The following is a 24,215-nucleotide window of genomic DNA, read 5'->3' as shown; positions in this document are numbered from 1 at the left end:
GCAGTTGTAGGACACGCAGCACACGACACTGCCAATGCTGACTCTGCCTTGCCAAGCAGCACCTCTGGTGTGTCCATCTCATGTCCTGTTTCTGAGGACCCTGATGGCCACTTCTGGTCTCATTTATAGAGCCAGAGATTTGTATTTTGGGGCCCAGCCCCAGCACACATCCCTTCCTTAGGAAGGGTTGCTGCCATCTTAGACAGGATCGATTGCCTATTCCCCTCTCCATCACGCCTGGGTGTTTGAGGCACAGTGGGTTGTCCTCAAGTTGCTGGGTCTTTTCAAGCCACTTGTGTCTCCACATTAATCAATGCATTTATCAGGCAATGCATGAAATTAAAATCAGAAATCTAAGCTTTCCTCCTTGTGAACCTTAATCCAGTTGGCAAACATGGAAGCGGCCAAAAGCCAAAGGGAATTTTCCTCCTCCTGGTGAGAATGCTGAGTCACGCTCAGCTTTCTGGTGGTGACACCATGCACTTTAACAAAACATAGGGAAAACAAGGCTTTCACCAGGCTGCTGTGAGCTTACCTCACCCATCACGGGACACAGCTGATTCAGTGAGTCATCTCCTTCTCTTCCTCCTCGAGGTCGGGGATTTCCTCCCAGCAAGCTCTTCTCTGGTGCAGATCTTGGACCTCCCTCTCCCTGCATTTTGTATTGCCCCCAGCCCTGAGATGTGCCTCTGGGCAGTTTCTCAGCCCCCTGTGGAGGCCATGCGAGCAGCTGGGCTGTATTCCCACAGATGCTGAGATGTTTTTCCCTCTGTTTGCTGGAGGATCTGGGGTTTGGTATTCTCAGTGTGAAGCTCTGGCTGTGTGGATGTTTTCTTATGGTTCTTTAGGAATCCCATAGCATCACAGCAACCCCTGCTCAAAAAGTGGTTTCTCAGCCCTTGGTGCTGAGCAGCCAGCTTCGCAGGTGGATGTGGCAGAGGAACAGCAAAAGAGGTGGGGAAAAAAAAGCCGTTTGAGTTTTAAATTTCGAATGTATAGAGGAAAGGCTCAAAAAAGGAGCAATCAGCATCCCTGCAGTGCTCTGCTTTCTCTCAACACCCACATTCTGCTGGGAAGTGTTTAAAAACATTTGGTGAGGTTCTTGCTCTGAGGGCAAAATCACCAGAATACTCCTTATGGCCAAACTTCTCATGTTCACAGTAAAGCCCTGGCAGGATGAAGGCTAGGGGGTCTTTTCCTTGATTGCAAATCACCATAGAGGCTGTTGATGATTTTCCAGAGGGAATTCTTCCCTAAATCATTGCTCCAGCCTGAGGCCCAAATCACTGCCCTGGCACTCTTGGTGAGGAGGGGAAGGTTTGTCCTATGTGTTCCCACTGCTCTGGCAGTGACGTGTGGTCATGGAGGGACAGTGCAGAGCCGCAGCGGGTGGGTGCTCACCAGGCTGGACCGGGTGCTGCAGACCACATGCTCCTTCCAGATGCTTCTGGAGAGGTGCAGGATGCTCTGGACACATCACGTCAGATGGTAGTGACTCAGCTTGATCCCATGATGGTTTCCCTCCTCCTCCAGCCCAGTGAAAACAACTCGGTGCCTCTGAAGCAGGAACTGTCCTTCCTCAACCACGCAGGCAGAAAGGAAAGCCAGGAGGGTTTATTTTTGCTGTCTCATTTTTGAGGTTGAGTCTTCCTGAAGGTTAGCTCTGCCACGTCAGGTGTTTACACAGGCTCAGCACTACTTGTTATTGGTGTGACATGTAACTTTTACGGGCAGGGAACTCTGGGACGGTGTTTTCACTGAGACAGAGGAGCAGATAGGGAAAACACTTGGAAAGCAGGCACGAAGTACAAGCACACTACGGGTGTTGTGAAAAGACTTAAGGATTTCATGTTCCCAAAAGTGAGCAGGAATGCTTTGCTGCCTACACAAATTGCTTGGGGTAAATGTTGCACTGAGAACCTGACGTGTGGCTTTTGCCCTGAATTAAAGCATCAGCCTGTCAACACATCCAAGGTAAACACCCTGTTGTGATCTTCATCTCTGGTGGCTAAGGAGAATTGGAATGCTTAACAGCAGCCTATAAGACATACAGAAAATGAAGTTACTTTTGTTTATGAGACAAACAGCAAGTGCTCTTTGCTTGTGGAGGACTGAGCCCAACCTGCTCACAACTCCAGAGCCAAGCTCTTTAGCGAGCCAGATAAAATCAGCTACAAACCTGGATTACATTCCCTATCTAGGCCTAGCAAATGTTTTCTCTTTCTAATTTCTGTAATGGCCTCAGAACCTCTGGATTGCTTTTGGAGTGCTCTCTGTGGAAGGCCCTTCATTTCTGCAGCGTGCTCAGTATTGCCAACATCAACTGTTCAAAGATCATGAGATCCCCATAAAACAGCCATCTTCTCTGTTTATTTGCTGCTGGGGTTTTGAGTCCTTGCAGTTCATATTTTAGACTTTGACCGAGGCTCAAAATCTGCTTGTTAAAAACAGAATAAAAGCCAGAACTGGGATAAAGGGAGGGATTTCAAGAATAAAAGGGAACTTTGCAGGTCTGAGAGAAAGATCGCAAGTGCTGGCAGTTTTGCTTAGTTCCTCATTTTTCACAAGAGAGCCCAAGGTTTCTGTCATGCGAGGGTGCTATAAAGCTCATTCATTTCTTCAGACTTTTATGAAGACAAAGTGTAATAGCAGAAATTAGATTAAGCTTTATCCTTGGGAAAGAGTCTAATTAATTGTCTTGGAGAAATTATTAATGCTATTCTGTTCTCTTCCACTGCAGACACACCACGTACCCCGGGTGGCAGGAGCATTTTCCACCTCTGAAAATAAACCAGCCAACATCTACTGCTCTAAAACATGTCATGTTATCTCCCTAAACTCTGTCACAGTGGTAGGATTTCACGCGCCTTTCTCACGAGCAGCTCTTACTTGTCTGCAACCTCTGGGGAAGGCAGGAGGTCGCCATTAATTCCTGTGAACCCTCTGTTTGCTCCTGGGTTTAACACATAGGTTTAAGGCGAGAAAGCACACGGGCTGAGTTGAACAGAGCTTCTGGGGCTTGTTTTCTTTGCTCTGCTGGTGAAAACGCTGTTGCTAGTGTGGTTGTGATGTGCTGCTGGCTCGTGTTCTGTGGTGATGGTCGCTTGGGCAATGCCTTGCAAAATCCCAGGGAGAAAGCACAGATTCCTCATTCTTTTCAGTATTCCCAAGAGTGATGTTCAGTGCATTTCCTTACTCAGGGATGTGCTTGGTGTGAGCCCTGCAGCTCCTGGCTGGCTTCTGGCAGTGAAGGCAGAAACCTGGTGCCATCCAATGGGCTCCCTCTGCCAATTTCCTTCCTGGATTTTCTAGTCACCGGGAGAGACCCTTTCGAGTTGAAAAATGTGTTTTATTTTATAAATTAAAGAAGAGTCCAAGGGTGCAGCAAACACGACCATCCCCTGCAGAAATGGGTGATCCATGCTTTTCTTCCTACACGTGTGGCTTTCAGTGCCTCAAGGCAGCCCCTTGGTGCTGAGCTCCCTTTGCCTTTCCAGAAGGAAAGTAGAGGCCTGAGGACACATTTGATGGATTTCCCCATCTCAGAAGGATTCCCATGTCAGCTGGAGTGCTGCCGGGAATAAACTTGCCCATGGAGCATGCATGGCTCCCAGCACATCCCTGCTGGCTACTTCAGCTCCAAGGCTGCAGATGAGCATCTCTGAGTGCCTGGATCCCCATTCCCACCTCTGCTTCACCTTACATTACTCTGATTGATCCAAACATTTCAAGCAACAGACTTGGATCACTGGATGCCAAATATTTACACATCTGAGAACTATTTACTCACTAAAAGAGCTCCAGGAAATGGAGGATGACAACTTTTGCTGGAGGAATGATGTACCCACATATGGAGCACATGAGCTGCCCCCTCCTTTTTGACCTCACGGACAACCACAGGAACAAGTTCAGGTGATGGAGCTGTTTAAACTCAGCATTTTGAACCCAGCCTCCCTGTATGGCTCCTCCTGGTCTGCAGTGAAATAAAACCAGACCCATTAATAGCAGAAAACAAGAGCAAAATAATATTTAAATCTGTTTTCTTCTATCCTTCACCCAAGAAGCAGCTTGCGGCCATAACCCCGGTTGCCAGGTCCTTTGCAAGAGCGATGGTGTCCTTCCAGGCAGCAACTCCCATTTGCAGTATTCATCCGGCATCGATTTCCTCTCAGTAAACATTAAGTGCTGCTTCCTTGACCAAGATGAAACGCTCCTGCAGAAATGGCAGTGAATATGCACTCACTGCACGGCCATGGGGGCTGCTGCCTGCATCTTATCCTGCACACACACCCCCAGCTATGCGAGGGTCCTTGCGCACACCCCCATGCACAGAGATGTGTGCACCCCCGTGCGTCATACAGGTGCATGTGCACACACCCACATGGCTATATGGACATATGGACCCAAGCATATGCACACAGACAGATATATGGACCTGGGTGTGTGTGCGCACACACACACGTGTATAGACCCAGGCAGGCATCCACAGGTATCTGTGCACCTCTATACAGACACAGGTGTGTGCACAAGTGTGCGTATGTGCATCTATATGAATGAACCAAGTATATGTACATGCACACACACATACACACACGTTTACACACACACCTATATGCACGTATGTACACACACGTACACACCCGAACACATACATGCATGTACACACACGTATGTACGTACACACACTCACCCCTACCTCCGCAGTCCCCGCACGGGGGCGCTCTCCGCCCGCTGCCGCCCCGCCCCTTTGTCCCCGCCCCTTTGCCACGCCCCCTGCCCCGCCCCGCCCCGCCCGGCCCGGCGCGGCCCGGCCCGGCGCGGTCGCTGCCTGGGGCCGGCCGGGCGCTTCGCCCCGCGCCGCTCCGCTCCGCCGAGGCCGCGCCGCGCCCGGGACATGCGGCCGCCCCCGCCGGCGAGGAGGCGATGAGGCTCCGCAGCGGCACGGCGCTCACGCTGCTGCTCGGCTGCCTCTGCGCGCTGCTCTCGCTGTCCTGGTACAGCGCCTTCGGCGGGCACAAAGGTAAGAGGGGCTCGGCTGCTCCGCCGGAGGGGAGCTGGGACCCGGCCGTGATTTGGCGCAGGGGGTGTTGAGGGACCCGGGCCCCGATGGATCCCGGGGGTCCGGCGCGACCCGGACCTGGGATAATCCTGCCCGGCGGGATCCTGCGGGAGCCTCTGGCATCCGGACCCGCCGGATCCGGCGCGTCCTGGCCCCGCGGGACCCCCGGTGCGGGCGTGCCCGCCCGTGCGCAGCAGGGCCGGAGGTGCCAGTGCCTGAGGTCCCTGCTCGACCCCGCGGGCGAGCGTCCGGGTCCTGGCGCTTTGGGCTTCGCTTCGGTGATGCGCTTCTTGCGCCCTCACGTTTATGGTGAACACCTTCGTGCGCGATGGGAACCAGGCGGGTTAAATCCTCGTGGAGAGGTGGCGATGCCAGCGGCTGGCGGGAGCAATCCGGTACGAGGGGGCTCAGGGCAAACTGAACGTGAGAGATGCGAGCAGTGCTGCCCGCCCCGCACACCCCTGCGGCTCGATGCTGGGTCCAGTAACTGAAGTGCACAGGGGACCAGCGCGAGGGCTGCCGGTTTCAGTGCTTCAGTACCAGTGCCGGGTTTGCACCGAGTAGGTGGCTGTAGAGCAGGGGGCAGGGCCGCATCCCATTGAGGAATCCCACACAGGTATCACAGAGATGCTCATCCCTATTTTTTCCTGACAACGGAGTAGTTGCTTTTCCCCATCCTGGTGCTCACTAAAGCAGCGCACTGGATTATCCTGGCCTGGAGGACAGTTCTGGTAGTTGCTTCTGAACTGTGTATCTGACTTGTGCATGGGTGCGGAACCTCTCGTCTCCATGCTAAGTCACTCAGCTCTTTCAGTTCCTGCAGTTTCAGAGGTTGTTAAAGGTAGGCAGTGTGGCCATCCAGCCCTTGACCCTTGCTTCCCATCACCGTATAAGCATCTCTCCCTGCTACAGGTGAGAAGCAGCTTTTGCTGAGCCTAAGATGTGACTCAGTGGCATTGCTGTCCCACGGCACACCATGCACAGTCACAAGGTGCAGCGTGTGTATGGTGCAAGGCTGGTGGCAGGGCTGGGGAAAGGTGTTTTGGCTCCGGTTGTCAGGATGACACAAGCCCATGTAGGTGCCCATCCAGCTCAGCAGCAGGGCAGGAGTGCCTAGGGTATGCCATCTTCCCCTGGCAGCTGTAGGCTGCTTGGACTTCTCTGCCTTGTTGATCAGCTGAAGAGGTTTCCTGTTGTGCTACTGATGTGGTTTAAATCCCATCGGAGCTGCCGGGCCCAGAGGCTTGGGTGACGGGCACTTGTAGTGCAGGAGAACTGCCAGTGGGTTGGTTGGCTTCTGCTGAGGACATTTTTAACTGGGCAGAACATTTGCACAACCGGGTGTATGTGTTTCAGACAGAAATGTTAGACCGTAAGTGTGATGCTCAGAGGAGCACTCTGAGAGGTGCGTTCTTGAGGTTCCCGCTGAGCAGTTGCTTTATTCATAGCTCTCTCCCGTAAATGAAGTGAAACTGACGTGCGACGCTGCACGGGCTCTGAGCAGTCACTCCTGGTTTCTGGAGCAGGGTGGCCAGCCCTGTGCTGTCTGTATTGTGTCATCCTTTGACTACTTCTAACAAGTAGCTTTTCCCCATTGCTCAGTCAAGCACCAAAATGACAACCTTGGTCATCACTGTCCCTGTCCTTCTTGGTAGGACCCTCCCTGGAATACATGTTTTCCTCCGACAGCAACAGATTGTGTTTTGTGAACAGCAGTGGCTACAACAGGTCACAAGCAGTGTGGGTCAGGCTGTGTCAGCACAGCAGGTTTCCGGCTATTATGGTCATTTACGTATCAGGCTGTTACTCAATACAGAGCTGGAGAAGACCTTGAGAGGTCACCCAGACCATGTCCTGCCCCTGTGCAGGATCGGTGATAACCAACCCCTTCCTGACAGATGTTTATCGTGTTCATACTTAAAACCCTATGATGGCAGATGCCTGAGCTCTCTGGACAATCTGTTTGACATTTAGCAGCTCTGCCATTCAATTTTTCTTATGATCTGAACAGAAATGTCTTTTCCTTCAGTTTGGTTTCACGGTTGCTCTTCTGTTTTCCATTTATGGGGCACAGGCAGAAAAGTTCCTTCCTTCCTTCTTTGCAGGAGCCTGTGGGACATTTGGAAGTTGCTGCTGTGTTTTCCCTTAGCCCCTGCTACTATCGATTAAACCATGCTGGTTCCTTTGATCATTCTTTTTAGCTTATGTATTCTTGGTTTGCAGTCGCTCTTGTTCCTCTCTTCTGGACCACCACCCTTCGTGAAGAGTGATGCTTAACAGAGTAAGGGATTACTTCAGGTCTTTCACATGCAGCGTTATTGTTTGTACATCCCAGTGTGTTTGCTTTTTACTTTTGCTGCAGAAACTTGTGTTTCGTTTCATGTTTAATCCCATCGACGCTTCAGCCATTCTTCTCCAGAACTCTTCCTGCTTTTCATTCCTCACCTTGTACTTGCTGGTTAATTATTCTTATCAAATCACATGACCTCACGCTTGTCCTTGTTGAACTGTGTCCTTTTGTGTTTTTTCAGACTGCTCCTCCTTAAAGTGTCAGGGTTGTTTTGAATTCTTATCTTGCTCTCCTGCATGCTTGGTGTAGCCTTCAAAGGCAATCAGCATGTTTTCTCTGCCATCAGCCAAGTTGTGGATGAAAACACCAAGTGGTGTCAGATCTGGGATGGGTTCCCCTGGAACCAGCTTCAGTAAAGTCCTCCCAGTCTGTGCCCAACCAGTTCACTGGTGGGCTTCCCACCTTCATGTGGCTCAGTGCAGCCCCCACGTCCCCAGCTCTATTGTAGGGACTTCCTATGAGACATTATCAGAGATCTCTCTGAAATCTTTGTTTCTCCTCCTCTTCCTACAAGTCCTTGCACCCTGTCACAGAAGGAGGTATGATAGGTCTGATGTGATTTGCTCTTGATAAACAGAGGTTAGCTCTTGCTCAAGTTCTCCTTGTTTTCTAAGCACTTCAACCGAACCTAAGCTGATTATTCTGTAATTTCCTTCATCCTCTTTATCCTCATCTATTTTTCAAAGACAGGCTTTGTGTTTGCCAGTCCTCTGTAACATCAGCCATCGCTCATGAGTGGCTGGAGACAACTCCGAGTGATCCTGAGCTGCTCATGTCATTGAGTTCTGGGGAAGGCTGTCAAGGTGCCTGTGTTGACTCTGATGGGGTACAATATTGTATAGAAACACATGTAAAGCATCACAGAACCTTCCTGTCTTCCTGCTTTGTGTTGGGAGGACAAAACAATTAGTCAAAAGAAATCAAACCAGGTCAAACCAGCTCTAGAGCTGCTTCTCTGTGACTGATGCAGGGTTTGTTTACCCACTAATGATGTTTTGCTGTGCTGTGGTTATTAGTGAAGTTTTGACCTCATGGTCTGCAAAAACAGATGCTGCATCTTTCCAATTATAAATGAGGTTGGAAATAGTCTGCTGGAGTAGGAAGAGAAGGGCAGCCTCAAATAGCACAACCAGTCACCCAGGCAGCCGATGTCCAGCATCATGGGTGGTTCGGAGGTGGACCACGTGCTGCACATGGTGGTGGTGGGTGTCTTGGCCAAAGATTAATATTCTCTCTGTGCTGATTTTAGGTTTAAGTATGATTTAACTTTCAAAACTGAATGGCTGCTCTGGAAGAAGCTCTTCCATAAACTGCTGTCATGAGGTGGACCTGTAGGGTTTAACTGTGTAGGGTAACCTGTGGTCAGAGGATCAAGGCACAGGCAGGCTCAGGCATTAGCATGCCTGACATGGAAATTACAGGGGGTGTTCTACTGAGAGCTCGGTAAAACAGAGAAGCTTTTATGACTTTAGACAAGTCACAAGTGCAGATAGGATGAAAGTGAACAATTAAACCTACCTGTAATTAAATTGTTCTGGGTTTTTTCTTTCCATGATGAAAACTGTTCAGTTCTCATCTTGGCTGACCAGTGAGCTAGGTTCTCCCAACATGCTGCCCCTTGGGAATGCTGCATTTTGAAGGTGGGACTGCACCTCCAGGGTATGGGTGCATAGCTCAGGGTGGGCTCTGTGCTTATGCTGCCTATGCAGGCTTCCCCTGGCAGCTTTTTCCCCCTCAAATCTTGATAATTTATAGTTACCCAATACTAGCCAGCTCCAGGTTTCCATTGTAAAACCACAACTGCAGTCACTTCTGTACCTGTAGATGTAGGTGCGCAGTGAGGTTATTCTTTGCATAGTGGCTTCACACCCCTAAGATCGGTTTTTATTGCTTGCTATTTTGGATCTCACCTTGTGGGAACCGTTCTTCCCGTGGGCATTGTGGAAGCGCTTCAGAATAGATGTGCACAGCTCCTTGGAGGAGTCACCACTGGCATCCTGGGAGGGTACCTCAGTGCAGCTCTGAGTGCAGGGTCTCTGCTGTGCTTTGTGAACGTAGTGGGGAGTGGGGTGACCATGGGGCAACAGCTGCAGTGTGGGCATTGTTCTGGTGCCTGTTGCAGCTGTGCAGGCTCAGACAGCATCTCTGTAAAGTAATATTGCTTATCTGGTGCTGTGTGCGGTGCTGGCTCTGCTCGCTTGGGGTGTCCTTTGTGGGAAACAGACTTTGTCCCAGAGGGACATTTCTCTGAGTGTGTTTACGAAGTCTTCTTATATAATGCATAAGAGCTGTGATCGCTAATCTGCTCTAGAAGCAGCAGAGTCAAAGCTTGTGATACTGCTAAATATGAGCTGTCCTGGGGCATGCACGGCCTCCCGCTGCTGTTTCATTTCTGTTACCTGCAGCAGCTTGACTTCAGGACTCTGTACTTTCTTTGAGGTCTCAGGCACTGACTGCAGCCGGATGGACGTGAGTGAAAGCCCTGGTCTGAGCTGGAGTCATTTCACTACAGCCCTTGGAAGCATTTAGCGGGAGGAGAGATGCCAGCAGCAGACCTGCTGTGTGCTCCTGATGGCTGGGGAGGTGCAGGCAGGGACCTGGTTGAGGAACCCCAGAGGTTAGAAACCTGTCATTAAAATGCATGGCCAATAAAAAGATGTGCAGGAGCATTTCTGAGAGCCTTTACTTGGCCTGCGTGGTGCCCAGCAGGCATTGTGTGGAATTGGTGGCTGGAATGCAGCAGCATTTGCAAAATTATCCTGCATATGACTTGACCAAATTCATCCCAGGAGTGAGGAACACCAGGCAATCTGTCGATAGCATTTATCAGAAGAACTCGTCCCTTGTCTGGAGTCACCTGTGTTTCTGGGTTTGTTTCTTTGCAGTTTTTATTATGTCTTTAAATAGGGCTCTTGACATGCATTGCACAAGCACTTGTCCATGTCTCATTGTTGCTTCAACAATAAGAGCTGTGGTTGTGTGACAGGCTTGAAGTTACTGGAAAAGAGATTTCTCCCAGCCAGGACAGTGTTCCCCAGAGACTTGGATTCAGGTCCTTACTATGCCGTATCCCTCCCAGTCTTGGGAAAGTAAATCAGCTGGTTTCATGTCTCAGTGTCCATCTGCTCTCTGGGGACAGAGGCATCTCTTGTCACAGGGGTTTGGAGGACACAGCAGCGTCTGACACCAGCGTCTGTGTCAGTGCATAGTAGCAGAGCAGGCAGAGGAGGTTAACACACCCCCATTACATCAACCACTTACTTCTCTTGGTTTACTTCTGTTACAGAACAAAACCCTTTCTCGTTTGTGATTCTCTTTGATTCATCTAAAACAAATCATTGATTTGTGCTTACATCCTGAATGTTCATTGATTAGTCACTTAGTGTTTAATGTAGAACGCATCTGTAGAGGGCTAGTTTAAGTGAAGCTGCCTGCCAGTCATCTCTAGAAAGCTCTGAAGCCTGCTAAGTGATGGAGAAATTGCTTTAGTGATAGACTAGGCAAGGCTGCTAGCAGGCTGCTGCAGGTAGGCATGGGTTAGCCACGGTTCTCCCTCTTCACAAAACCCAAACCAGGCACCAAAGTACCAATTTCTCCGTTCATGGATGAGCAAATCTTGGTCCTGGGGTGCCTGGCTTGGCAGAGGCATCCACCACCACCACCCGGTGCTTTGCCAAGGTGAGGCTGAGCCACCTGCCTAAAAGTATTTGGAGACGAAGATTCGTTTCGTGTGAAGATTTTTCCATATCATAATTGTGCCAATCCTAATGTGGATGCTTTGTTTCTCACGAGACAAAGCCCAAGAGATCACTGGGTGAGAAGGGCTGCGGCGTAGGCAGAAGTCATTGGTCAAATTAAGGGACTACGGAAACTATTAAAACAAAGGGCTTCAGTGGGGGCTGGCAGGTTAACGTGGGGAGGAGGAGAGGCTTCTTAGAGAGTGCTGAGCAAGCATCTGCTTAACAGCTTCCTGTTCCAGGGAGGGGATCGTTGTCTTTGATGGAGGGAAATGCATTTCTTCCCCCTTTTTTATTTTAATTGAAGTGTAGGGAGATTTTTATTCAGCAATGGCTTTCTTGGGTTTGCTTTTGGAGTTCATGTCAAGCTTCTTTTGGAAAGCAAGATTTCTGTTTTAAACTGTCTCTGTCTCTGTTAATTGGGCACTGGCCACTTCTTCTGTTTTTGTCTTGGTGTCAAGTCACATTTGAGTCTCCAGTATCTGTGCATTAGCATGGACGTCCCTGGTGCAGAGAGACAGCTTTGTAACTCCATCTTCCCTCCTGCCTTGGAGTCACTCCCCTGATATTTAAGTATTCCTGCTCTCTTGCACTAGGAACAGGATAAATACTTACCTCAAAGTTAATCTGTATTTTGAAATGACCAGACACTTTTGTGCCAGATGTTTTATTTCTCCTTGTATTAAAGTGTACAGCACTGAAATGCAAACCATAAGGTTTTGAAGAAGCTTCTGTGCCAAAATTAATCTCCACCCACCTTATTTTCATTATGAGTTTTGTTGCACTGCAGTGCCCATTTGCTTACAATTGTCACACTGATGCTTTAGGACTTGTTGGTAGTGGGACAGACGCTGAACTGGTGGAAAAGCACAGTGTTGGCTTGCGCCAGTGCCATTACCTGGTCTACACCTATCCCCCAGTGAGTTTTTAGACCATCCTGATCACATTTTCAAGGCTGCCTTAGAGCACATAGGTTTTTCTTCTAATTCTGTGATGGCAAGAGCTTTCTAAAAGTAAAGTTTAGCCTTTTTTGTCACTCACTACTTGTGTGTATGCTGCAATAAATCCTCTATGGATTGTCACTGCTCTGAGGAATTTTATGGCTGTGGTACCAAAAAAGTTGTGTAGCCTCGTAAATAATCTAAGAAACTTCCAATACTGAGATATGGGCTACTTAAGATACGTGTAATAGCACTGCATGCTTGTATAGCCTGTTCTAGTGAAAACACAGTAGCAAGACTGACCCTGCCAGTACCAAGAGCTTCATACAGAAGCAGCTGGAGAAGTTTTCTGAGTAAGGACTAAATTGCTGTGTTCCTCCCCAGAAGGTGGGTGCTCAGGGGAGCAGAGCTGCTGCGCAGTGTCCCCGTGGCCTGTCCCCATGCTGGGTGTGAAGAGCAAGAACATTTGACCGTATGGGTTGCCTGGTGCATGGATGCACCTGGATGGTGTTGGACTCTCTGAGATTCGACTGCTGCCACACACAAGTATCTGTCAAGTGAATTGTTCAGCTAACGCTGGCAAAAGCAGTGTGGTGGTCTCTGCTCCCTCCTCTCTGTGCCCAGACTGTGATCTTTTCCTTTTATTTGATCTTGCCTTTTGTATTTTAACTATTCCTTTTTGTTGCCATCTCTCATTGTGTTCTCTCCGGAGATGGCTTTGATATCTTTTCTCTTTGTCTTCAGTTTCGCTCAGTTTCCTCCCTTCCTTCTTCCTTTGTTGTTGCAGAAAATGACTGGGATGGACGTCCTCCCACACATCTCTCCCTCTCTTAATCTTGTCCAGTTCAAGTTATCTGCTATTTGAGGAACTTTATCAGATGCTTATCTGATAGTGTGGCTTAGTTAACTCGAAGCAGTAATTTTGGGTAGAATCATAGAAGAGTTCAGGTTGGAAGGGACCTTAAATCTCATCCGCTGCCACGGGCAGGAACATTTTCCACTAGAGCAGGTTGCTCCAAGCCCCTGTGTCCAACCTGGCCTTGAACACTGCCAGGGATGGGGCAGCCACAGCTTCTCTGGGCACCCTGTGCCAGCGCCTCAGCACCCTCACAGGGAAGAACTTCTGCCTAAGAGCTCATCTCAATCTCTCCTCTTTGAAGGGGGTTGAAGTTGGTAAAGGTTGTCTGCCTGGGGAGGAAGTGGTGCTGGTCCTTGCACTGAGTGTCAGGGGTTGCTCTGAGTCCCTCCGGATCCCAGAAGTGATGGTGAGGCAGAGCACAGCCCCTCAGGATAAACCCTCTGGTTTCCAGAGTGGGGATGTGCTGTGGCGCAGGCATCATGCGAGGGCAGCTGGTTCTGCCTGGCAGCGAGAGCTCATCCTGCACCTCAGGGATGGAGCTTAAACCACATTGAAGGCAAAGCAAGAATGGTGTTTAAAAGCAGATTAATTTACTGACTTTAAGGAGCGAGAGGTATTTCGAAAAGAAAATGGGAAATGCAAATTCTAGCTGAGCACAAACGTCGTCGTTCGATGGCTGAAATCCTCTGCCATCATGCCAGTGGAACTGCATGAAGCATGTCTTTTCTCTGGGCTAAAGAGCTGACCTGGGTGGGGGAGGTAAGTACCCGGAATGGTGGATGAGCATAATTAGGACATGATTGTGGGTTGGCTCCATATAGATCAGTTTGTGTTTCATTAATGTCTGGTTCCACCCTGTCTGTCTGTTTTATTAGATTAATTTATTACTCTCTGAAAGTGCCTCTCCAGTGAGCTAAAATATCTATTTACTGGAAGTATTTAGTTACCATGAAGAAGTGTATTTGGCGTGTGTTTGGCAAATATTAACGACATTCTTCTGTTTCTTTTGCAATTTAATTGTCTATTTATCTTGGGTATTGATTGTAGAAGGCCTTGGTAATTATTTGCTGATTTTGGAAAGAATGATTTTTAAAGGCTCGGATTACTTTTGTAATATTAATCATTAGCTTGGTGTGCTTGCCTCAAAGGATGGGCTCCCTCTGACGTCTCCAGTTGCAATGTGGACATTTACTGTCTGAAACTCTGCCGCTGTCTTAAAATAACAAAATCATTACTGGCGTCTTGTGCCTGAAACGAAGCAGAGATTTGCAGAGACGCAAACCTGGCAGTCGCAATTAGCTCACAAATTTGCTGTTCCTGTTGGCAGGAGGAGTGGCCAGATCCTGGAGCCGAATACAAAGATAATTTGATTTACGTTCTGCTCTTTCACTCTTTTCCACATTCATTTGCTGCAGTATTGGTCTCAGCTCTGGTTCAGGGTCAGGGGGGGAAATGGGCCGCCCCTCTCCAGCGGCAGCACAGGAGCAGCACAGCTTTGCTTTGCGGGAGAGAAGCAGTACTCCAAAAGGGTGTTACGCTTGCAAGTAAATGTGCTGCCATACAGAGGCACATCTTGCTTTGGGGGAAGGTGAGAAATTGGAAAGTCTCCTCCGGGAGCTGAGTAATTGGCACCTGCTCGTATTGTGTCCCTCTTCCCACTTTTAATAACTTGTTTATGAAGATAACTCTCCCCCAGATCTCATTGCACAGCCGTAAAACGTGCTTTTTTAAAACATACATGCATTCCTATTCATGTCAGGTCTGAACACTTACCTCCTTATGTTTCTGTAAGGAGGAGGCATAGCTTTTGTGTCATCCAGGCATCTTTTCTCACTTCTGGGCAGACTCACGGATGGCCATGGGGAGAAAAGCTGTGTCCTCGCCATACCTGGAAGGAGATGTAATTCTTCCATTAATACAAACCCTGGCAGGCGGTTAGAATGGCTGGGAAGGGAATTTTGTCTTCCTGTTGCTTTAGGCCTTGAAGCAAGGGATTGTGTTGGCTGTTTGAAGGATGTTGGCTTTATCGCCACTGGAGCTTGCACAGTGACATACATTACTAGAGAGCACAAAACGCGACATTCAGTGTATGCCCCTGGGATCTCCAGTGCAGTGAATTCCACTTTTTTCTCTTGCATCAAGTGATCTGTTTAATTGATTTTAACAGTTTCATCTTTGTTCTTTTATTAGTGGATCGTGGTGCAAAAAGAAGCTGGGGGGGAGCATTTTTGGATCCTGTCCTGGATAATTTGGTGACTAAGTCTCGTTGAGCTTCATCTCTGTGCAGGTGCAGTGATACATCTCCTGCAGGGAATGCGGTGGGAAGAGCCTCTCCTCCTCCTCCTCCCGAAGGCACATGTGGGGAAGGAAGAGGAGAGGCCAAAATCATGTCCATGACAATTGTTTTCTGATTCTTTTCATCACCTTATAGAATGAAAATGATAAGAGGAGCCTCAGAAAAGAGGGCATTGCAGCAAGCCCTGGAAGGAATGTAATCTCTTTTCTTTGTACCAAGGTATAAAGATAATTCTGATCAGGATTGAAACAGCGGATGGCAAATAATTCTTGAACAATCCGCTTATGGAGTTCCAGGATGCGAATGAAAACCACTAATGGGATAAAGAAGTATCAAGATAATTATCTCTGCTGCAGTAAATTCCATCCTTTCAGGAAAGTACTCTTGCGTGGACACTAATTTCATGTGTATGAAATACTAACGCTGACTGGACGTTTAGCTGATTCCAAAGTCGCCATCATCTACCTTTTATCTACCTGGTTGGTCCTAATAAATCTGATTTCTGGTCTCTGCTATCCTGTTTCATTTCCCCCCTGCTCCCTGCAGCAGGTTAAAGCTGCCAAGCACATTCTCTCCAGGGCAGATTTGAAACCTCCTTCGCCCTTTTCTTTTTCATTTGATGTGCTGTTTTTGGAGACTTCCTCGGGCTTTTTTCCCTTTCATACCTGGTAACGCTGTTGTTTTAAGTCTGACAGAAGAGCTGCTCGCAATATTAAGGTATGCAAGATACTTCTTAATTTGATCTATTTTTTTCCCCCAGCAAGAGCTCTGCCATGCAGTGCAGGGGACAGCACAGTGCTCCAAACCAAATCCAGTTATACAGTCAGTTAATGAGGCTCTTGTTGTAGACTCTTTGCCACCTTTGTGTTTGAATCTAATGGATGCCCCACGGATGAAGTAGAAGGATGGCAGGAAGAGAAAAGAGCAGTTTTGTATTGACAGCATCTGTGACGTTTGGATGGGGTTGGATCAGTTAACAGTGTTCAAAGAGCTGCGTTACAGATCTCTGATCTCTACGACCAGAGGTCAGAGGAGCTCTGCTGTTTGGAGGTATGGGTGACAGAATGCACTTGTAAGAAGCGGCTGGTTCTTCGTTATCCCCCATTAGCTGCAGGCAGCTGCATTTGCCAGCTGTCAGAGAGTCATTTCTCTCCAGCCTCACAAGAAGTGAACTGAGGCACGCCTGAACCAGCCGCAGCATCCTTTGATGAGCCAAGCTGTGCATTCGACAGTGGGAGCCAGGTATCGGGACTTCAGCTGAATCAGCTGCCCATGAGCCATCCTCCAGCTGGAAGAAGAGGATGGGCGGCCAGCATCATCCCTTTGCAAGCTGGAGGACAGATGCTGTGCATGGCTGTCTTGTTGGGGAAAGACTCCATCATTGACAATGTGGAGAGTGCCCAAACACAGTTTCTTAGTGGTAGACCCTCCAGTCACAAGGTTCCCATCTTTTCCTGCTGACATGGCAATACAGTTAGCGTTCACGTATCTTTTGGAAGTACAGAAGGGCTTCCTTGCTTTTGACAAGAAGTCAAACCAATGCTGTCTTGTCCATGGTGGGCTTGGGTTTCCAATCTCCTTCATGTGACACAGAGAGGTTAGAAGGGCCAATCTTGTGCTGAGGTCCAAGGAGCCGGTATGTCTATTTTTGCTGTCGACTGGAAGCTGCTCTTGACACCAGATTTGCCGTTCATACTACCATGAGCTGTCACTTGCCTGTCCTAACCGGAGGATGTCCTTAGAGGCACCTGAAGCTCAGCCCTCCCATAGCAGTCTTGGATTTGGGACAGGTGGGTTGCACAAGGGTCTAATATGCAATTAGGCACAAAACTGATAAGGCACTTGCCTAGCAGGGCTGTGTGTATAGAAGAGGGTTCATGGGATCCTTGCTGCCTCTAGAAGGCTCTTTAAGAAGGGAGTTGTGTTTAAGAAATGTGATCACCTTTCATCTCGGTGACTTGCTTCTTAAACAGCAGCTCTTAAACTGAATTGCTTGCACAGAAGAGTCAGTATCAAGGCTTCTTCACCTGGTCACAGTTGCTAGTCCTTTAGCTTTAAGAGCAGGGTTCAGCTTTAATAGTGATGCCTGGTGCAGGGTTTTGCCCTAAAAACATACACATTGTGCAGGAGGAGTCTGGTGAGTTCTGGCAATTGATCCCTCAAAATTGATCAATTGCTGTGTAAGGCAAGATATCCATCTTATCTCTGAGAACACCAGCTCCTGTGTGCTCTTGATTTGCACAGGGGCCTTGACGGGGAGTTTTATCTGGTTCTTGGTATCACTGCACACCTTTGAATGAGCCCCTCGCTAAGAAATGTCTTTGCTTGCTCCTAGTTAAGGATGGCTGGTTAGCACAGTTGTGAGTTGAAGTCTCATTTCTTCAGCCGCATCCTGTCATGAAGTTGTACCTGTGCCTGCTGTGCCAAGTGTTACCTCCACAGAGCATGATAAACTGTCTCCTGCCATCTCCTGCTTGGGTGGACTGTACCCAGGGAGAAATGGTGGCTTTTCAGTGGCTGGCTGCAGAGTTCTCTGAGTACATCATTCAAGTCACTTGAGAAAGGCAGATATTTCATGTACCTTTGGAAATCTGTCAGCACAGTGGCAGATTGCTTGGCCTGAGTAGCGTTGTCTTGTCTGTTCAGAACTTCTAAAATGCAGGTCAAGAAGTATTGCTTTAATAGTTAAAGGTCAGGCAAAATGACAACCGTTAGCCCTTCATAGCAGCTGTGGTCATCAAAGGAGGTGTTTTACTGCTAAGACTGAAACTTAAAGCACTCCTCTGTTCCTGTGTTGCTCCCTAGTGCTGGTTAATTATTTTTAGAGTCTTCAAACCAAAGGTGGCCATTTCTGCAGCTACCTCTGATGATGACCCCATGGTGCTCAGAAGCCCCATCTGAGAGCAGGATCCTCTCTGGTGTGCCCTGAACATGCTGGGTACATGGGAAAGCCTTCCACGTAGCTTCACCATGGAAGGCTGGGCTAGAAGTGGGTTGTGTAAGTGAGGCAGTCATCAGTGCAGAACTGGCCATTTAAAATCCACATCTACTCACTGGCATCATCTGGGACCAAGATTTCTGTAGTGCTGGAGATGACCATATGGGTTATTTGCATCAGACTGACAGACTTACTTTTCACTATGAGGGTGCTGAGGCGCTGGCACAGAGTGCCCAGAGAAGCTGTGGCTGCCCCATCCCTGGCAGTGTTCAAGGCCAGGTTGGACGCAGGGGCTTGGAGCAAGCTGCTCTAGTGGAAGGTGTCCCTGCCCGTGGCAGGGAGTTGGAGCTGGATGAGCTTTAAGGTCCTTTCCAACCCAAACCAGTCTGGGATTTGACAGAGAGGAGGAAAGGGGAAGATGTTGGCAAGAGAGAGCTCATAGGTGGGTAAATCTGGGTTGCCAAACAGTGCAGAAAAGGTCAAGAACTTATTTTGGCTGCTGGTGTGTGGCATAGCACACAGTTGAGAAGGTGTGGATTCATTTGTATGTGTGCTCTTGTTTCATTTCACTTCCAGAAGTCCTTATTTCTTCTCTGCTGCCAGCTTCCTCTGCGTTGCCCTCTTTCCCTCTGCTCTGCCTACATTTCTCACTGTGATTTCAATTATTTATAGCATTTCTTTTCCCCTTAAACTACTCTGCTGTGTGTGCACTATTTAAGCAGCTGTCGCTTCCCAAACCCGTTCCGCTGACAGGTGAAGAGGCAATCCTTGTGCATACAACTCGTTAAGAGCATTTCAGGGCTCTTCAGCATGGGCAACTATGTGAATGTAGAATTGCAATTGGATCTCATCTCATGGAAGGTTTTGATTGCAGCTGAAGAAATAATGATCTGCTTATTAATGTAGAGTAACAGGAGGAAGCTGCTGAGGATAACAGGGAAAGTGGAGGAAGGATTTCGCAGAGGAGCATGCCCCCTTTTTTTGGTGACACTTAAACAGCCTAAACCAAGAGGCATATTCTCCTCCCAGTTACATCAATACACATTCAGAAGAACCTCATTATATTAACTTAATTTCTTTTCAACATGGGCTGGTATCACTGGGAGGGGAGTCGTGGGAAGCAGGGAAGTGCAGGTTTACCGTGCTGGGCTGAATTCAGAGCCGAGGCTGGGAGAGGCAAATTTAGCTGTTCAATTTAGTACTCATCTTTACCTCTGCGGTATTAAGCTTGGGGAATAAGCAGAAAATGTTTAAATCCCTTTCCTCATTGCTGCTGTGTTCAAACTGAATTAACTCTCGTCCAAAGGAAGCTTGCGCTGTAGGAAACATCTGCCGTGGTCCAAATTGTGTTTGAGGTCGGAATTAAAATGTATGGAACTGTTCAGTGGTGAGCAGTGAATACACAAATCCTGCTCTTTGCCAGCAGTTGTTTTGTGAGACATGATTTGTACTCTTCCCTTGTACCTGTGTGGTTACATGAGTGCGTTACTGGAATACGAGCCAGCACAACCTATCTCGGGAAATAATGATGATAAGGTGGAGTGGCTTGCTAGAATGCCAGATAATTTCTTATTTCAAGCTTACATTTGTTTGTTTATTTGTCTGCTACAAATGGTGTTTCTGGAGTGTACTCGTAATTGATGTGAGGATGCAATTGTATTCATGGTGCATCTGTGTTGGGGCAATATTTATGTGCAGCGTCTGCTCTGTGAAATATTTGTTCTCCTCAAGGCTCCTCCATCCAAGGAGCTGACGTAAGCTCTCAGGGAAAGCACAAACAATTTTTAGAGCTGTTCTAGATACAGTCCTTGTGCTTGTGTATCTCAAAAGAGCTTTTGCAAAGATGGAACAAGTCTCAAGTGCAGACTGACCGGGGAGAGGCTGGTGCTTTGCTGTATTTGATGAGCTTTCAGTCTGCTGAATTAAGGAAATCTTAACCTCCCATTTGATGGAGTACTGTCTGAGGACTGGGGCTCTCGGGGTGTATTTGAGTGCCTGGGCTTCCTTCTGGCTTCTTCTGGGTAAAGGCCATTCAAGTTTGAAAAAATTGTTCAGGTTCCTTGAATGGTGTCCTGTCTTTCAGTGGGAATTGCCGAGATAATTGCAAAATAAACTGAGGAGTAACTGACAAAAATGAGCAAAGCAGAAGTTAGAGCAGGACTCGGTGCTGTGTGCTGATGCTGTATTTCTGGTGCACAATAGCAAATGTTGGTACCACATCTATTTCAGAGGTTAGTTACATAATACTGCCGAATTCCTGATGCATTAATGGATGTTTTGGTTCATACTGACAGCTCCTGAGACCCCAAAGCAGCAGGGTGAGAGTGGACTTCTAGACATGGAAGTGGATTGATGCAAAGCAAAGCTGTCTGGGTATCATTCATCCTATTTCACAGGTGGGAAATCAAAGCGCAGGAGGGGATCCCAACCTGCACATTGGGACCCCCTTCTGACCATCCCTCCTGCAGCTCCTCAAACACAGAAGCCATGTCTACAGAAGGATGGGTTTGCACTTATCTGCTGGCACATTTGCTACCAGAGGAATGGCATTTATTGGGTTACTCTGGAAGGTCTGTGCTTGTAGTGGGCTGGAAAGTCTGCGGAGCTCAGGGCCAGGACCTCGAGAACAGCCAGAGAAAGCATCCGCGCTGCAGCATCTCACCCTGCTCAGATTATGTTCCTCAGCAAGGCTCCAGTGCTAGACAAAATACGTGTGTGAGGAGGCAGCCGGTGCCAAAGCAGCTCCAGGAAAGCAGCAGTTGGCCATTAATTTACTCAGAGGTTGGGCTGGGTGGATTGATTCTGCTGCTGTGGAAACCCAGGCGGATGAAGGGGCAGGAGGACGGGGGGTTGGTCACAGCTGAGTCTGCTGTCGGTGCAGAAGAAAGAGGGAGATTTTAATGTTTTGTGGTGCCTCTTTTCCTACTTTGGAAAAACCTTCTTTTTTATGTGCCTGTGTGAATGCTTTCTAGCCGAGTGCTGTGACTATGAGTAGTTCCTTGAAAACTGATGGTGAATTTTGACCACGTACAGCCAGTGTCTTCAAGTTCTTAAGGATTCTTCTCTCATTTTGTGATGTGTTTCCTTACTGCATTTATATGAGTGATTTTATATAACTTCTGAGTACTAGCAGGCTTGCAATCATTTTCTTCCCCCTTTTTGGTTTGCTTGGATTTTGTTTAAGCTTGTATTTTTCTAAAGCACTGGAGCTATGTCCTTCTTCCCAACAGGTTTCAAACTCCTAATCTCACTTTAGTTCGATTGGACCATGGTATGGAAATCCCAGAGGTGATCTAAAATCCTCCAGGTACTTCTGGAGGTAGCCAGGAAGTGAAGAGAGAAGGTCTGTTTGTGGCTCTGCCAGAGGACAGTATGAGCTCCTCTGTCAGGTGTGGGTGAATCCATATGGAAGGTGTTACCTTCATAAAGCCCCAGGCACAAGAAATGCTTTAATCAAAGCTTTTGGTTGAGTGTGGACACCCAGATTTTGGATTCCCCCCTGGGAGGGGGTGGCCGTGGCCAGCACCATTCTTTGTGCCTGGTTAGCAGCTCAGCTGATCCCTCATAAAGTCCTGCCCAGTGCAGAAATTTAACAAGATAAAGTTTGTCTTTTTCCTTCTCACACCTCCAGCAAGGTGGGAAGTAACCAAGAAAGAAAATAATGGTCTCATTTTCGGTAATGGGACCTTCCATTTCGTTACTCCTAGCTACGGCCAAGGCCTCATTGTCTAATTTTTGTTGCTCCGACTACTTTGTTTTTCCTTCACTGCAATCAAGATAATGCAGTGCAATATTCCACTAAGAATTTCAGCTATTCAATTACCTTTCATAAGTTGACTTAATTGGCTCTTTAAGTGATAGCTCTGTATTGTGTGCAATCAGCATCACTCAAGGAGGGAGCAGGAAGAGGATAAGGACTTTGTTTCTAATCAATAAATAAAGGTCTTTGAAATAATGCTGCTTGCAATTTGTATCACAGGTTAAATTACACTGAAGATGATAGCCTCCATGTTCCTTGTGGAGCATGGCTATGACAGAGTAACAAGGCTTTGCTATCAGCAAGTACGTGGGCTTTTTACTCTGTGTTTCCAACAAATCCAATGTTCTCCCTTTGGATTTTCTCCTCCCAAGTATTAGAGAAAACCAAAACAAAACTGCTGCAGAGGCCGGCACAGATGGTTTGGGATAATGTGTAATATGTTTAATATGTAATGACTAATCATTTGTTTTGCACCTCATAAAGTATGCAAATGAATGTGATACCTGGTGATAAATAATTAAAAATGGAGATGCAAGGCAAGGGGAGATTGGAGATGGAATGTATGGTAAACCAACTTCAAAAAAGAAATGAGCAATCCCAACAGCCTGAGCGGCTCTTCCGAGCTACCATCCATAGAAACAGACACTTCTTGGTGAAGGTTTGCCTCTGGTGCTTGGATCTAAGGGACTTCTGGCCAGCAGTCAGAGTTTGGCCAAAGCTACAGATCTCAGGGTGCTGCTGCCCTTGCACAGCTCTGTTGCACCTCAGGTCATCACTGAGCTTATTCCTGCCCTGGTTTAGGCAGCAGGAAAACTTGGCCAAGCACACCAGGTTTCTTTTAGGTATATATGTTTAGGGTTCTTTTTTTCCTAGTTAGTGGGGTAAAAGTGCTTCACTTTTTTTTTTTTTTAAGCTAAAGTTACTAATAATAATTATTGATTTAGTCCTAATGAAAAATATTTTGCATCTAGAAAGGTCGTCTTGAGATTGCAAGAGCACAAGCCTGGAAGTCACCCTTAGTCCCTTGGTGCTGCCGCTGCCTGGGACAATTCCAGCTCCTGTCACCACAGTCCCATTCCTGTATCTAATCCCGTTCCCAGGCATGGGGGTAGATGAGAACTGCAGGTCCTGAGCTGAATAGAGAAACAGGTTTTAATGTTTAAGCATCCAGCATGCTGCTTCATTTCCAACACTTTCTGCACTGTAGGGAGTTTAATTTCATTTGGGCGACTGACCCAAGGGATGTTCTTTGCAAGGATCATCTAGCTCAGACCATTAAAGCTGGGATCTAATTGATTAAAGATGCTTATTTCTTTGCTCCCCGTCTTATCCTGGTACAAAATGGATAGTCACCCTTCAGTACAATGTTCTTGCTGCGGGAGGGAAGGTGGTGGTGATCCAGATTTATAAACCTGCACTGAAGAACAGCTTTTGGATCATTTCGTGTGTCAGCTTGTAGGAGTTGTCATGGAACTGTGGAGGTGGTTTGAGCTTGCCCTTTTACCAGCTAGAGAGCAATGCTCCAGTGTCCTGGTCCAGCTCGGAGTTAACCAGGTCCTTTAACTGCCAGCAATCTTCTCCTGGCAGCCACTGGCTGGTGTCAGGAGCTTTCGTGCCCAGACACCCCGACAAGGCTGTGTTTGTTAGCGGAGGGTTGGTACGGTCTTGCCTCAGTGGACAAATACTGAATGGTCATTTTGTGATGACAGTAATTGCAGCATCCATGTAGTTTCGCCATCCAAGTGTTTTACTGATGATCCCAAGCGCTAGGTTGATTCCATACTGACTTTGCAGAGCACCGCAGCACTGGGAAGGTAATTTTGTCTGTGTTGAGTTAAGCAATATAGGGGAAGAAGGGAAAAGAAACAACTTCTTTGCTGTAAATTTACCCTGTGGCTTTCTTTGCTCATGGGAGGGGCTGTTATGATAAAGTCTGGTCTATTTTCACATCTGCCTGTGAAGAATGTAGGATCTATCTTTCAAATGAAATTTGCTTTGCTGTGCTGCCAGCAGGTTTTGTTTTTTGAGTAGCTATTTTTGTGAAATACAACCTGAGAATTTGTATTGGCTTAACACGTAAAATGTAGCCAGGGGAAGACGCAATATTCATCTTTACTGTGTTTGTTTCCCCCATAATGGGACATTACTGCCTGCTGTAAAGGAAGCAGTCCCCAAGCCGAGGGAGCATGCCCAGTTATTTTCTGCTTGCTCCATTAGATCATGTGCAGACCTCCTGATTTTTTTATGTGCATGTGCTTTTCTACTTGTTTAATCC

General features: G+C 47.7%; 1 protein-coding gene across 1 annotated transcript in view; it reads left to right on the top strand.

The window, feature by feature from the left end:
• Positions 1–4,844: 4,844 nt before the first annotated feature.
• Positions 4,845–24,215, top strand: part of MGAT4B (alpha-1,3-mannosyl-glycoprotein 4-beta-N-acetylglucosaminyltransferase B) — a 49,481-nt gene continuing 30,110 nt past the window's right edge. Inside the window, exon 1 of the mRNA XM_080627176.1 lies at positions 4,845–5,020. Coding sequence (XP_080483302.1) covers positions 4,924–5,020 — 97 coding nt within the window. The 5' untranslated portion in view covers positions 4,845–4,923. The remainder of the gene's footprint in view (positions 5,021–24,215) is intronic.

This window comes from Psittacula echo (assembly GCF_963264785.1).
Source record: "Psittacula echo genome assembly, chromosome: 11".
In the NCBI taxonomy this organism is placed as follows: Eukaryota; Metazoa; Chordata; class Aves; order Psittaciformes; family Psittacidae; genus Psittacula; species Psittacula echo.
The sequence above is the reverse complement of the archived record's forward strand: the minus strand, read 5'-3'. Positions and strand labels throughout refer to the sequence as shown.